General features: G+C 39.8%; 1 protein-coding gene across 8 annotated transcripts in view; it reads right to left on the bottom strand.

Moving 5' to 3' along the window:
- evla (Enah/Vasp-like a) overlaps nucleotides 1-15,484 on the bottom strand; it is a 43,840-nt gene that overhangs the window by 5,222 nt on the left and 23,134 nt on the right. For 2 of the 8 annotated variants that reach the window (XM_058399156.1, XM_058399159.1), the window contains 4 exons: nucleotides 7,037-7,097; nucleotides 4,685-4,746; nucleotides 3,489-4,217; nucleotides 926-1,143 (listed from right to left, as the gene is read on the bottom strand). In XM_058399156.1, coding sequence (XP_058255139.1) covers nucleotides 926-1,143; nucleotides 3,489-4,217; nucleotides 4,685-4,746; nucleotides 7,037-7,097 — 1,070 coding nt within the window. The remainder of the gene's footprint in view (nucleotides 1-925; nucleotides 1,144-3,488; nucleotides 4,218-4,684; nucleotides 4,747-7,036; nucleotides 7,098-15,484) is intronic. The other 6 variants (XM_058399157.1, XM_058399158.1, XM_058399164.1 and 3 more) reach the window with 6 other exon arrangements.

The raw sequence follows: 15,484 nt of genomic DNA, 5'->3' as shown, positions 1-15,484 counted from the left end.
TGGTGAAAAACAAAGGCACAATGTTGTGTGTTCACTTTACTAAACATTATTGTATGAACATATTTTTGTTTCAGTTAAACTTGTATTTAATCCAATGTGACTAAACAAGATCTTCCCTAATTAATTAGTACGATTATATCCCATTTAAACTCTCTAAACCATAAAAATGGTCATATTCTCTCAGTAAGTCAAATGAATCTACACTGGCAATGTTCAATTCATTTAAAATGCACAAGGCAAAAGAATTTAATTTGAAGAAACAAGTTGTAATTCTCATCACTATTTCATAGCTTCTCAAGACCCTCAAGCTTTACATCCTATAAACGGCTACCCACCAATTTCATCATTTGACAGCACTGAAATGCAAATAGTCCTGCACATACAAGTCAAGTTGAGATAGCTGCTAAACATTTTCTGGTCTTTTTTCAGTCTTCAGCTGTCCAGTATTTTCATACGGTTCATTTTCTTGGTTCACAGGAAAGGGACAAAATTTGCTGTTGTAGCCCATCTACCAAAAGCTGAATGTGTTCTGAGAAACTTTTCTGCTCATCATGGTTGTAAAGAATGGCTATTTGAGTTACCATACCCCCTCCTGTCAGCTTGAATAACCTGTCTGGCCATTCTCCCCTGACCTCTCTCATAAACAATACAATTCCACCCACAGAACTGCTGCTGACTGGAACTTTTAATTCCAGTAGAAATGTTGTCCCTTTCTGCCTGGCACCAACAACCATGCCATAGTCAACAATGGTGTGTGATGTGTACACTAACTGAAGCTTCTGACTTCTGACTATCTGCACTGCTATCACATGATTGGCTGACTGTATAACTACATAAATGTTCCCATTAAATAGGCTGGTGAGTGTATGATTAATAAGACAAACAACACCTATAAATTCACTCCACTGTAGCACTGCCCACTTACCCGCTGTACTTTGCGCAGTTTGGCTCCAGCCAGAGCCGCAGCCAAGCCTGATGGAGCTGGGAGAGGAGGCGGGTGAGGAGGAGGTGCAGCAGCTGGGGGAGGAGGTCCAGGTGGAGGTGGAGGAGCTGGAGGACCTGCCATGGGAGCAGGAGCAGGTGGATGGAGAGGAGGAGTGGAGGAGAGCATTGAGGGATGTCCAGGAGGGATGGGAGGACCTGCTGGTGAACAAAAGAGAGATAAATGCACAGGCATTGGTTATGATCCAATAAGTAGTTTTCATAATAGGGATACTGGTTAACCATTTTCAAGTGAATTAAGAGTAAAAACTTAACAAACTCATTAAACATTTTTTAGTAGATTATATTGACTTTATAGATTAACACTTCAGATGAAACAGCAAGCCCCAAGCGCATGAAATAATCTTTTTTTTCTGCAAATAATGCTAAAAATGCTATCAACAGAGATGATGATGAATTGGTGCTGTTTTTAGTTTAATTACTTACTATATATTTAATCCATCATTTCAAATAAAGATAACAATACTGCTAGTAGTGATAGTGATAGTAGTACTAATTCAGCCAGCCCCAAACAAACAATTGCGCATATTTTTTTTTTTTTTGCTGTTGAACCCATAAATACACACACCCTCTCTAAAGACCCATTACCTCATTGCTGCTCATCTAGTTTATCTATTTCTTCCAGTCGTTCCTCATCTCCCTGTAGTATTTCCCTTTGTTTTTAACTAGTAACCAGTACTCTTTTTGTTAATTGTTACTAGTGACAAAATCACATAACTTCATAAGAATGTACAGTTCATTTTGATCAGCTTAATATTTTTGATACAGACTAGATGTTTTTGTCTGTCATTGGTAACAGAAGCAAGTGAAATATCAAACACAACAGAATACATTTCATTTTGTTATCTGGTTTTTGCCCAATAAATGTTAGGACAGTTTTTTTTTTACACTACAATAGCAATTTATGTTAAATATTACAGCCAGGTAGCTAGTGAAGAAGTACACTACCAGTCAAAAGTTTGGACACACCTTTTAATTCAATGTTTTTTTGTTTAGGGATTTATTTTCTACATTCTAGAACAATACTGGAGATTTCAAAACTATGAAATAACACACATGGACTTAAGTAATCCATATCTAATGACAAAAAACAGTCAGTTGTTATTTTAAGACACGAAGGTCAGGTGTTCTGGAATAGTTCTTGCAAGAACAGTATTGTCAAGTGCATTTGCAAAACCCATCAAGCACCATGATGAAACTGGCTCACATGAAGACCATCCCAGTAAAACAAGACCAAAACTTACCTCTGCTGCAGAGAAGAAGTTCATTTAGAGTTACCAGCCTCAGAAATCACCAAAGCACCTCAGATTAGAGCCGTTATGAAGGCTTTACAGAGCATCAGTAGCAGACATATCTCAATATCAACTGTTCAAGCGAGATTATTGTGTATTTCGGCCGCCTTCAGCATTGTTTTACAATGTAGAAAGAAATAAACATCAGGAAAGACCATGGAATTAGAAGATGTGTCCAAACTTTTGACTGGTAGTGTATGTATAGTTGCTGAAACACTTTTATTCTTAACCTCAAAAGTTCTTTGGAAGTAATAATTTCTGATGGTGATGTAATCAGTCAGAAGATCAGGAAAGGTAATCTCTTACTCTCAACAGGCCTCATTTATCAATCTTTTACTACTCTTCTTTTGTGAATGTTTTTATAAGCCAAAACAGAGCTAAAAATTTACTCCAGATCTACCAATTTTTTTTTCTTTGATATTCTTTGTACTCACCAATCATGCATAAATTACAAAGCACATTTATGGGACAACTGATTTATTTAGTTACATGAAGACTCCATGAATGGTGAATGACAAATGGCTAATGATGACTAAACAGTGAAAGAGTGCCCTCTAAGAAAATGCATATAAAATTTTTCCCTTAATGTTGCTCCATTTCTTTTGTTCTACTTGAACGGCTAGCATTATTTGTCTTAACCTATGGACTTTTTTTTGTATTGCTTCCTTTCAATAAATTAAAGACTTAATCTCTCATTTTTTTCCCTCTGAAATAAATTAGCTATTTAAACTTGTCTATGTAAATTTGCAGTAACGTGTGCTAAATATGATGCACACGAAGCATATTGTTCAAGGTTCACATTAGTTACTCTCTGGATGTTCCTGAACAACACATTTCTCCTTTGAACAACTGATCAATACATTTATTCATATCCAGTTTGATAAATGAGGTCCATTGTAAGTATTACACAATTAAATAAGTTTAAACAGAATGTTTATTAAAATGATCCGGGTAGCGTGACTGTGTGTCTCTGAGAACGCAGAGCCAACAGGCTGATGTATAGTGTGCAATGCAAACGTAACCAGTATTTTTCAACCAGGCACCAGTACAGCAACTGTATTGTTTCTTCAAGCAGTACATAAGATATCATCAGTCCTGCTTTGTGCAACAGCTGTGTGCAGTGTGTGTGAGAACCATGCCCCAAGTCCCCAAACACACTCCACAGCCAGCTGGATGTTGATCTGAGTTACTTACTGCTGGGTGCCGTGGCAGTCTGAGAAACAGCAGGGGGTGTGGTCTCGAGTGACACTGAGCTACAAGGAAAAGGCGTGTTTTCACTGGGGGGATGAGGGCAGAAAGAGGCAGCAAACTGTGGCTGGTGGGCATGACCTTGAACACATGGACCAATGTTAGCAGGAAGGGGTGTATCTTTACAGTGGGAAGGGTAGGAGAGGTCAGGACTACAGTACTGTGGGAGAGGAGGAGGCCCAGAGGCTGACTTGGAGAAAGGGGTTTGGAAGGGGTAGTAGTGATCTAACTGGCTGTTAGCATCAAACTGAGTGGAGGTTGTGGGATGTACGAATTGGTTAAGAGGTATGACTGGCTGGGGTGAGGAGCTATTTGGGCCATAGATGTGAGCAGAAGTCCAGGTGGCATCTTTGGAGTCAGACTGGCGGCTTGTGGGGGGAGAGAGAGGGATCTGACGCACATTTCGAGATGGCAGAGTGCCCCCTGGCTGCACGGGAGAGAAGGCAGAAGCCAGGGAGGTGGAGAGCTGTGAAAACTGCTGAGCCTTTTTCTGAGATGAGTCCTTCATGTGAGAGATGTTCTCTCGCTCCTGTGAGGAAGAGGAGGAGCAGGAGGAGGAAGGCGGGGAGGGGGCGAGGCGGGAGTGGGAGGGGAGGGTGTGGGCACGAAACTGCCTGTATTCTGTTGGAGAGGTGTTGGACTGAGAGGCAGACACTTTAAACTGCAGGGTGGAAACTGAGACAGGAATGGAAACAAGTGACAAACAGAAGGAGAGAAAAGTGACAGTGATGAAAATCAAAAAAGACAAACTGAAACTCCTTAAAAAAGAAATAATGTGCAAGCCAAGCGTATGCAAAATTAAAAGCAAAGCTGTGGACCATGCTGTGTATAAACATGTATTATGTCTCAGCTGACAGAAACCTGATGTATGTGTATGGAATTATGGGATATGTTGGTCTGAGCTGGACTGATACATGAGCAAACATGGGTAGAGAGTACAAACTGACAGAGTAAGAGAGAAAACATAGTCTGAATAAGTCATTTAGTGATAAATGCTCTGGAAACTGTCAGGGAGATGAATCGTGTCCACAGGAGTTTGCAGTGCTGAATGTAAAGAATCGTCCAAACGCCTTGGCAGAAACTGTGCATTTTTTATAAATACATATTTAAAAATGGCCAGATGTCTTGTGTAGTCTCTTTACCTGCCGAACCAGATGTCCGTCGCTCCCTTTCCATTTGCATCTGATGCTGCTCCATCATCTGCCTACAGACAAATACGTAAAGGATGAAGCGACATTCTCTCTCTTCAGAACATTAATATATATACACTACTCACAAAAAGTTAAGGATATTTGGCTTTTGGGCGAAATTTATGGAAAATGTAAAAAGTTCACACTACAGTGATATTATATCATGAAAGTCGGGCATTTAAGTAGAAGCATGCAGTGGTGATTTCCTCATCTCAAACAATTTATTGAAACAAAAGCCAACAACAGTGGTGGGTATACCACAACTAAAAATGTCAATGTCTCAATAATTTGTCATGTGCCTTTGACCATCAATTACAGCTTAACAACGACGTCTCATGCTGTTCACGAGTCGACTTATTGTCCGCTGAGGCATGGCATTCCACTCTTCTTGAAGGGCGGCCCTCAGGTCATTGAGGTTCTGGGGTGCGGGGTTACGAGCCTCTACACGGCGACTCAGCTGATCCCATAGGTTTTCTATGGGATTCAGGTCTGGAGAAAGTGCAGGCCACTCCATTTGAGGTACCCCAGCCTCCAGCAGCCGTTCCCTAATGATGCGACCTCGATGAGCCGGAGCATTGTCGTCCATGAAGATGAAATTAGGTCTGTGTTGTTCATTCAGGGCCACAATGACTGGATTAATGATGTTATTCAGGTAGTATTGACTTGTCACTGTACCATTCACAAGATGTAGGGCAGTTCTGTATTGAGTAGACACACCTGCCCAGACTGTAACACCACCACAACAGTGGCTGATGCATAGCGCTCTCCTTTACGTCTCCAACATCGTTGGCAGCCATCATTTCTGCTCAACGTGAATCGACTTTCATCAGAGAACAGCACTGAGGCCCACTGGTCCCTCGTCCAGCATAAATGCTCCCTGGCCCGACGCTTGTGCCTGGTGGTGTGGTCAGGTACCCTTGCAGGTCGTCTAGCACGCAGACCACGCTGATGTAAATGGTTTTGAATGGTCTGACATGACACTTGGGTGCCTCTCACCTCCCTTAAATGTGCCTAGAATTGAGTGGCATTCATCATCCAGTTCAGCAGGGCACTGTTCACAATGAAGCGGTCATCAATGTGGGATGTGGCCAAAGGACGTCCACTTCTATGCCTTTCTGTGACTCTTCCAGTCTCTCTGTATCTCTGTCGCAACCTGCTTATGACACTCTGTGACACTCTAAGCTCAGTGGCCACTTCCCTCTGAGAACATCCTGTTTGAAGCCTCGCAATGGTGAGGTACTGTACTGTACAAAATGCGAACAGCATGATGAAGAGGACTGTTTAAATACCAATTCTAATTGAACCAGAAAATTTATTGGTCGAATTCATGGATCAACGATTTGTAGACCAATAAATAACTGTCGTTGTGAGGCTTGATGATAGAAAGATGATCGAAACATTCAAGTAGATGAACTGGATATAGTCAATATCGCCGGGAACAATCCCAGTGATTAGTGGTGAAGAAACACGGTGATTAGCTCTGAAGAATTTCCTGCCTTACAACAGGAGTCTCAAACTTATTTTAAGTAACTGACCATGTTACACTTAGTTCAGTGTCAAGTGTCCTGAACCAAAAATCAGAAGTTTTAGTAAGTAGTGACTAATAACATTTAAACAACTCTTCTTAAATGTGTTATCTATTTACCTGACAGGCAAATAGAACAATGTGTATCACCTACAAACCAGTAAATCAGACTGCAATTCATTACCAAGAAAACAAAATTTCCTAATTATTTTTAAGTCTTAAACTTGGACCTGAAATATATTTGGAATATATGTCAAATCTTTAGCTTGCTAATGTGTTTATAGTGCTATTGAGTTCATTAGCCCTCTAGTGGAATACCTCAGACTAGCATTTTAATCTTTCTTTCCTTCTTTTTTCAACTTTTTTATCTTTCAACTCAATTGTGGTCTACTAGAAAATGTTAATGTACAACACGGATTTCTAAATTTGTTTGATTGGGCCAAATTCGTGCCAGTCCCGTCCTGGTATGTTTGACACCTTTATTTAAGATCAGCTCAATCTCTGGTCTTATAGTTTAGACTTTGAATCAATTTGACTTTCTTCACAATCAGTAAATTTCTGCTAAAACTTCTGATATCGTGTTTTCTGATATTTTTTACTGTAATAAAAAGGAGATAAGACGTGATCTAAGCCTCACAGATAAACCAGGCTTAACACATTGTACTGTTAATCTAGAATCTCTTTTTCACATTGGTGATGATTTCATGTCTGCCTCTCAGCTTCTTCTGTGTTTAATAAGGTGATAATGATTACTAAGTGGTGACAAAATCTCTAGTCACCTCCTCTGTGCTTCTGTGTCATCCGTTGCTGGTCCGTTCTGCCGCTGACCAGCTGGACCTGCTAGAGAAGACAGGAGAACATTCTGGACGTTAACTCGGTTTGATAATGCAGATAAAAATATACAGTGCAACGTAATAGTATTTCCATCGTTTGACCTAACTGATGTTTGAATATATAATTGACAAAATGGACAGCATAAAGGAAATAGATAAACGACTAAAACCGTTATGCAGTGCTGTAAGTATGCCTATTAGGCTCTTCTTGGAAGTGTATCCTTATTACTTCCTATCCCATCTCCAACTTCACTCTGTTATCTGATGGATGGACTTAGACAGAGAGCTGCTCAGAACTAAAAACATGGCTATCGGGTTTCTCAGACGATGCCCCGGGTGCCTGGAGTGTGGAGTAATGTTGCTGATATCTGTCTGCTTATCTATGTGATACAGCGTAATAGAGTTACGTCTTTATTTACAGTTACTGAGTGATACATGCCCCTTAGGTCAAAGTTAAGTGAAAAGTTTAAAAGTAACAGTAAATGTCGAAGAATGTTATTTGGATATGCTACTTGGAAAGTGGGTTTGGTTCAAAAAGGTCTGTAATGTGTTTTTCCTCAAGAACTGGACTTCCTCAAGCATTAGAGGAATGGTGCAATGCTAGCTGCTAGGTGCAATTTTAGCAAATACTGATGCAGTACGGTTTGTAATTAGCACAATATGCTCAAACCGCAGGCATTAAGACTGGAAATCACAGCACAACAGTTTGTTTTGAATGCTGGATTGCCTGTATTATTACCACACTGCAATATTCTCCTTCTAAAAACAAATCCACGGTACACTGTACATCGAGGATCATCAACCGTGGTCCAGATGCAGAGCATTCAGCCGTTTGAAAAAAACAGTGGAAAAATACTCAAAAAACAATACAGCTACTCTAGTTTTCAAACAAGAACCACCGCTGCTTCTGTAGCAGATGTTATGGCTTTGCTGCAGCTATTCACATAAATTTCTGTAAATGATATGCACCCAGAGAAACTGTGGTGTTTTTACAGGTTTTCATAGTTTTCTTTAAAAAGTGGTCTGATGGCTATCAGTAACCAATAACGCCACCACAAGATCAACCAACTGTATTTACAATGCACTACACATTATTTTAGCATATAACTGTATCATGATCACTTATCCCTTACTGTACTATACTGACATCTTTCTCTGTTTTTGATGATCCTTGTACTATATGTACTTTACCTTCCATATCATGTTAATAATTTATAGTACGGAATATGTGCAATATCTTCCACTATGCCACTTTATGACCAAACACATGTCTTTTTTTTGCACTGTCCTGATAGGAGTGTATTAATTCAACATAAGTATATCTTTGTATTTACAGCAGTTGGACAATGAAACTTAAACACCTGGTTTTAGACCACAATCAGTTATTAGTATGATGTATGACCTCCTACAAGTCCTGCACAGTGGCTAGAGGGATATTGAGCTTTTCCTCTTGCAGAACCGTGGCCAGGTCACTATGTGATGCTGGTGGAGGAAAAAGTTTCCTAACTCACTCCTTCACAACACACCAAACTGGGTGAGTAATATTCAGATCTGGTGATTATGCTATCAGAGATGTTCAACTTCACCTTTATGTTCCACTCGAACACCAGTCTTGCTGTGCGTATTGGTTCATTATCTTCCTGATACATGACACCTTCACTGTACAATGTTTGAACCACTGGATGCACATAGTCCTCTAGAATGGTTTTTGGAAGTGACGAACCTATCTAGCACAAGTTCTGGGCCTATGGAATGCCAATTGCAGCCTAAAGTTTAGCTACAGCACCCTGACCATGAATATTGACCCTGTGGGGTCCGAATGAGCAGTTCTGGTGTGAACAAGAGAGTCGAAGTGTGCAGTTAATTCTGTGGTAAATTGAGCAGCTGTTGGTTTATGTTTTTTTTCGATACAATCTGGATTAGTACCCAGACATCCGATTTGGACAGTGTTGACAGTTACTCCTGTTGCATGTGATTGGTCCTTTGTGGTGGTAGGCTGACATTACCCTGGATACTGTGGTTCTTGATACACCACAAAAACTTTCTGTCCTGGTGACAGATGCGCCAATGACACTCACACTAAAAAGCTGTCCTCTTTTGATCTCCCATGTCTCTCATAACGTTGAGTGGATTGCAATGTTTTGTGTACAGCTGTGCTATTGCTCTGCTAATTCAACCTTCACACTTTTCTCTTACTTATGGAATGTGAAATCAGTGAAGACTGGCCACCAGGCTGCGTATATATAGGCGTGAAACCACCAACACTAGACTGGCCAATCTCTTTATGCACATGACAATAAACCTCAAACATGGCTTGTTAAAAATCATCACTAAAGAAAACACAAAGCTTAAAGACGAGTGGACAAAGAAATACAATCAAAACTCAACTGCCTCAAAACTCAAGTGCCATGCCAGTGAGAAACAAAGCCTAATCCTTTCAAATGGGATTGTCTTATTTAAAGCCATAAACTACACATTATTGCTTATCCAGACCTCCATAAGCAAGGAACGTAAGAGGTATATAGGTGGACCTCTGAAAAATTTTCCTCCCGCTCTACACTGATAAATCTGTACATACCTATATGTACATTCAGGAGAACGCTGTCTTTGCTTTATTAAATCAGTGCAAAGCTTCCAGATCAATAGATAGGCTGTGAAACCTCTGCATAAGAACAAGTATAACTCATTATTCAGCAGACAGGAAGGTGACCACTGCTGAGTGTTGCATTTGTCTGCTTTTCTTCCCAATGTCAGAAAGATAGTGTAAGCACTTTCAGTAATCCCTTAATCGGTTGGAGCTGATCATGATGGATCTCTATTTGGTCTAGTTCAATACAAATTTTGTCCCAGATTTCCCATAATGACATGTATGGGCGTTGCTAGGCCATTTCTACTCAGCCCCCATAAAAATTCTGCGATTCTCCATAAACTGTACACAAATTGGTGATCTCCTCAGTCCCCTTTAAATTTCATACGAAAACGGCGACGGACTTCGGCTCTTCCCCGTCTTTCTGCGCATTCTTCAATCCACAGACCGCAGCGTCACAGAGCGAGGATCAGAGGATAAGTGTGTGTGTGTGTGTGTGTGATCAGGAAGACTTGTATTTGGCTTGTTCAGTACTCAAATGTTATACACATCTACACAATACAGTGGAATGCTGCAATAAGTTTACCATCCTACCCTGTTAGTCAAACCTTTATTTTATTTTATTTATTTATTTTTTACTATTATAACCTCATTGGTGGCTGAGCCCCCCTTAAATGAAAATCCTAGAATCGCCAATGATGACATGCACAGCTGATACTGAGTATTAGTATGAAAGCCAGTTCAGATCTGAAATTCTGGTTGAGTTTAAAGCAGATCTGATATTTTGCATCAGCTCTGTTATTCAGATGTCAGTATCAGATCAGGATCAGGTATTAGCCAATACTCAGAGCTCTGATATTAGTATTATAGTGGAAATAAACAGACTGGTGCTTGAAACACCATGAAATGTACTTTTTGCACAGCTAGAATTTCTAAATCTATGATGTTAATGATGTAAAAATATCTTGATTTTAATTCCTAAATGTGAATTAGAGACCGTTCTCATGAGCACCAATAACAGCACAGATGATTAATATTTTGGTTGCACAGCTGAATAATTCTCAAAATTCAGAAAACATACTCATTACACAGTGACACGGGGGTTGTGTGTTTGGTTTGGGGGATGATGACTCATTTTCTACTCAGTGTGTGTGACACGGCAAGCAAATCCCACATTATCTGCTCGTATATTATCTGACTCACTAGGAATGGTGACATGAACTGCATATACAATGTCAAAAATGAAAAATGCCAGGTTTATATCAAATAAACAAATGTTTTCCAGATGATCGGTGGCTAAGCTGCGTATAGTGAACGTCTGTCTCTGCAAATTGCCAAGACTAACACCATGACCATGTGTGTGCATCAACATTAAAAAGAATGAGTACAATTTTCCAGGAAAATCTTCTTCCCCAAAAAATTCTAACAAGCGGGACGTGGAAAAAAAAAACAAAACATATGTATATATATTACATACACTATATTGCCAAAAGTATTCGCTCACCCATCCAAATAATCAGAATCAGGTGTTCCAATCACTTCCATGGCCACAGGTGTATAAAATCAAGCACCTAGGCATGCAGACTGTTTTTACAAACATTTGTGAAAGAATGGGTCGCTCTCAGGAGCTCAGTGAATTCCAGCGTGGAACTGTGATAGGATGCCGCCTGTGCAACAAATCCAGTCATGAAATTTCCTCGCTCCTGAATATTCCACAGTCAACTGTCAGCTGTATTATAAGAATGTGGAAGTGTTTGGGAACGACAGCAACTCAGCCACGAAGTAGTAGGCCATGTAAACTGATGGAGCGGGGTCAGTGGATGCTGAGGCGCATAGTGCGAAGAGGTCGCCAACTTTCTGCAGAGTCAATCGCTACAGACCTCCAAACTTCATGTGGCCTTCAGATTAGCTCAAGAACAGTGCGCAGAGAGCTTCATGGAATGGGTTTCCATGGCCGAGCAGCTGCATCCAAGCCATACATCACCAAGTGCAATGCAAAGCGTCAGATGCAGTGGTGTAAAGCACGCCGCCACTGGACTCTAGAGCAATGGAGACGCGTTCTCTGGAGTGACGAATCGCGCTTCTCCATCTGGCAATCTGATGGACGAGTCTGGGTTTGGCGGTTGCCAGGAGAACGGTACTTGTCTGACTGCATTGTGCCAAGTGTAAAGTTTGGTGGAGGGGGGATTATGGTGTGGGGTTGTTTTTCAGGAGCTGGGCTTGGCCCCTTAGTTCCAGTGAAAGGAACTCTGAATGCTTCAGCATACCAAGACATTTTGGACAATTCCATGCTCCCAACTTTGTGGGAACAGTTTGGAGCTGGCCCCTTCCTCTTCCAACATGACTGTGCACCAGTGACCAAAGCAAGGTCCATAAAGACATGGATGACAGAGTCTGGTGTGGAGGAACTTGACTGGCCTGCACCTGCACCTGCACTCGGGTTGAGTCCTGACCTCAACCCGATAGAACACCTTTGGGATGAATTAGAGCGGAGACTGAGAGCCAGGCCTTCTCGTCCAACATCAGTGTGTGACCTCACAAATGCGCTTCTGGAAGAATGGTCAAAAATTCCCATAAACACACTCCTAAACCTTGTGGACAGCCTTCCCAGGAGAGTTGAAGCTGTTATAGCTGCAAAGGGTGGACCGACGTCATATTGAACCCTATGGATTAGGAATGGGATGTCACTTAAGTTCATATGCAAGTCAAGGCAGGTGAGCGAATACTTTTGGCAATATAGTGTATATATATATATATATATAACATAACAACATATATATATATATATATTACATATATATGTGTATATATATATATATATATATATATATATATAAAATATATAAAATATATAAAATATATATATATTTTATATATATATGGGTGGGGCAGTTGTTGCTTTTCCAAATGAAAACAACTTGTAAAGGCTGAAAACTTGAAAAGGTTGTTAAACCCAGTGTAAAGGGAATCGTGGGAAATCTTGATTGACGATTCACACTGCTCACACCTTACCCAGGTTAATTAATCCTGGCTATTCATAATCTGATGGCTATTCACCCTGAACATTCCTAAATCCCAGTTTAACCTCCTTATTAGCATATTTGCATCAACAACCGTAATTGGATAAGTGTGACCGCTTTAAATAACGGCTTGTTTCACGGTTTCACATCAGTAAAGAATAATGTCAAAACATAACTCCTTTTTTTAGTGCATCATGTAGTTGACCAGGAGTCTGTTAATATCCAGCTTCAATTTTTCAATCAGTTCATGAAATACTTGCCTATTTCTGACTGTGCCATCCAGATTGTCCTAAACAGACGTTTTTGAGCATAACTGTGAAAATAAAACTGTCTAGTCTTCACTCCATTTGACTTTTTTATGTTTTACTCAAACTCTGCAACTACTATTTACACAACATGCAGGGTTTCTGTGAATGCACAAAACATGTAAGGCACAGAGACTCTGTTCAGTTTCTGATTGGGTGTCTGTTACTAATCATCGTGCCATAACTTGCTAACACCACATCATCTCACGCTGTAGACGTTTGGCACCACGATGTGAGATTAACACTGCAAAAGTGGTGCTAATCCTGCTTCACAGCAGTGTTTCCTAATCCTGGGTACAAATCTGTAAAAACCTTCTGAATTATGAGTGTGAAACCCTTCTCTACCCGAGGTTAAATGTGGGATTTTAAACTAATTTTGAATTAAGTGCTTTATGAAAAGGTAATGCCCACAAAACTGTGTTCACCTGTGTTTTAGACAGCAGGTGTGTTCCTGTCATCAACATGCAGGGTTGCCATGTTTCAGCAAAATCCACAGCCTAACTACATCTCAAAAACCACACAAAAGACCTGAAACCAGTCAAACAAAAAAAAGCCATTACAGAGAAAACATGGGTCTCCACATAAACGCGCATTTTTGATGTAAGGACATCCTTTCCATAATATATCCTTTCCATAACCCCCTTGATCTCCTCCAATCTTTGCGAAATATCTTACAACAGAAATGGTATTATTCATCACAGACACACGCATTCCTTTTTGTGAAAAGTATGCAGATGATATCAATTCAATTTAATTCAATTCACTTTTATGGACATTTACAGAAAGATATTCATTCAGGGAAAAAATGGAAGTGTATAAATGTAAAAAGCTTGGGTTAATGCTTTCTTTATGAGGTCAGAAAGTCACTGACGGTGACCTCAGTCACTAATGAGTCTGTATTTTCACTTCCTCAGTTTTGCAACATTGCAAGTGTTGGTTTTGCAACACTGACGCACACTGATGCAAACTTACAGCTGCAAGTGCTTTTTTGAAAAGTGAAATCCTTAAAAATGAGAACAACAGGAAGGTGAGGAGAAAGAAAGAAAGAAAGAAAGAAAGAAAGAAAGAAAGAAAGAAAGAAAGAAAGAAAGAAAGAAAGAAAGAAAGAAAGAAAGAAAGAAAGAAAGAAAGAAAGAAAGAAAGAAAGAAAGAAAGAAAGAAAGAAAGAAAGAAAGATTTTGTCTGTATTCCAGACAAAATATCCCTCCTCATTCTGGGATTTGTGGCATTTCACCAAAAAGATTCATAGTCATTTTCACATTCTTACATTTTCATTGCATTAGCAAACACTGTGCTGGAAAAGTGCTAAGAGGGTTTTTTTGTCCAGACAAAAGAGAAGCAGTGACTCGGGCTGCACTTGTGATGAACCTCAGATGTGATTTTAATATTTGCCAAGGTATCTCTAAAATAGCAGTAGTCTACATCCTGTAGAGGAACTGCAAATACAAACGCTGACTCATCTGCAAATCACTAAGATTCTTTTCATAGTTCAGAAAATCTGAGCTTGACTTCTGAATATCATTCATTAGATTATATATATATATATATATATATATATATATTATTAATTATACTTCCCTAACTATAGATGAAAGCTTAGCTCGAGTCGCTGAAAGCAAATGAACAAAAACTTTATTTTAAAAACATTTTTAAATAATAAATTGCTGGATTTATAAAATGCTAATTGACAGAGAGAAAAGAGTGATCTAGCATTGGGTTAGTGCTTTACTCTTTAGTCCGGCTCTCTCATCTCTTCATCTGTACTCTAACAAATCTTCAGTTGCCAAGACTGCAGTTAAAGCTGTAGTGCTTGTCATCTCATAGCTCACCAACTGGCTGTGTCTCTGACATAACTCACTGTATGAGCTGCACTGAATTCTGGAGTCCCAAGTATATGGAGTCCACAAATGGATATATTTCTTCTATGCTGTATTTCTTATTAATGATATTGAAGGTTGTTCCAAAAAAGAAATTTTGCTCTTCTGTTTTTTTTCTTCTGTTTTCTAAGCTCACAGTGAAACCTGTCTCATTGACATAATATAATTTTTTTCCTACTAAACATCACTGTAATCGAGGTGGCAACATGTAACATAAAGCATGGCAGACAACTGCTAATGTTTCACTGGAGTAACGAATAAACAGCACCAATCGACAAAACAGCATCAGAATCCCAAATATTTCAATATAATTATATTCAGTGTGTTTCAGGGTGGTGATTTCTGTTAAAACCCATCGTTGTGAATGTTTCATATCCAAAAACTCCGTCATTCTTTGTGTTGACATCACGTGGGCTTTGAAATGGAGGTGGAAGGAGATACTGATTGATGCTTTCTGTTTAGAAATAGTCACGACAAACACATCCACGCTCGTGACAGGCACCAAGCCAGACTCCTTTCAGAACCTCCTCTGAGGACACCACAACAGCATTTCACAGTCATTGCATTATACTGTCAACATCATGCAGAACATCGTCTTCGCTCCC

The sequence above is a fragment of the Hemibagrus wyckioides genome, linkage group LG09 (genome assembly GCF_019097595.1).
Source record: "Hemibagrus wyckioides isolate EC202008001 linkage group LG09, SWU_Hwy_1.0, whole genome shotgun sequence".
Classification (NCBI taxonomy): Eukaryota; Metazoa; Chordata; class Actinopteri; order Siluriformes; family Bagridae; genus Hemibagrus; species Hemibagrus wyckioides.
The sequence above is the reverse complement of the archived record's forward strand: the minus strand, read 5'-3'. Positions and strand labels throughout refer to the sequence as shown.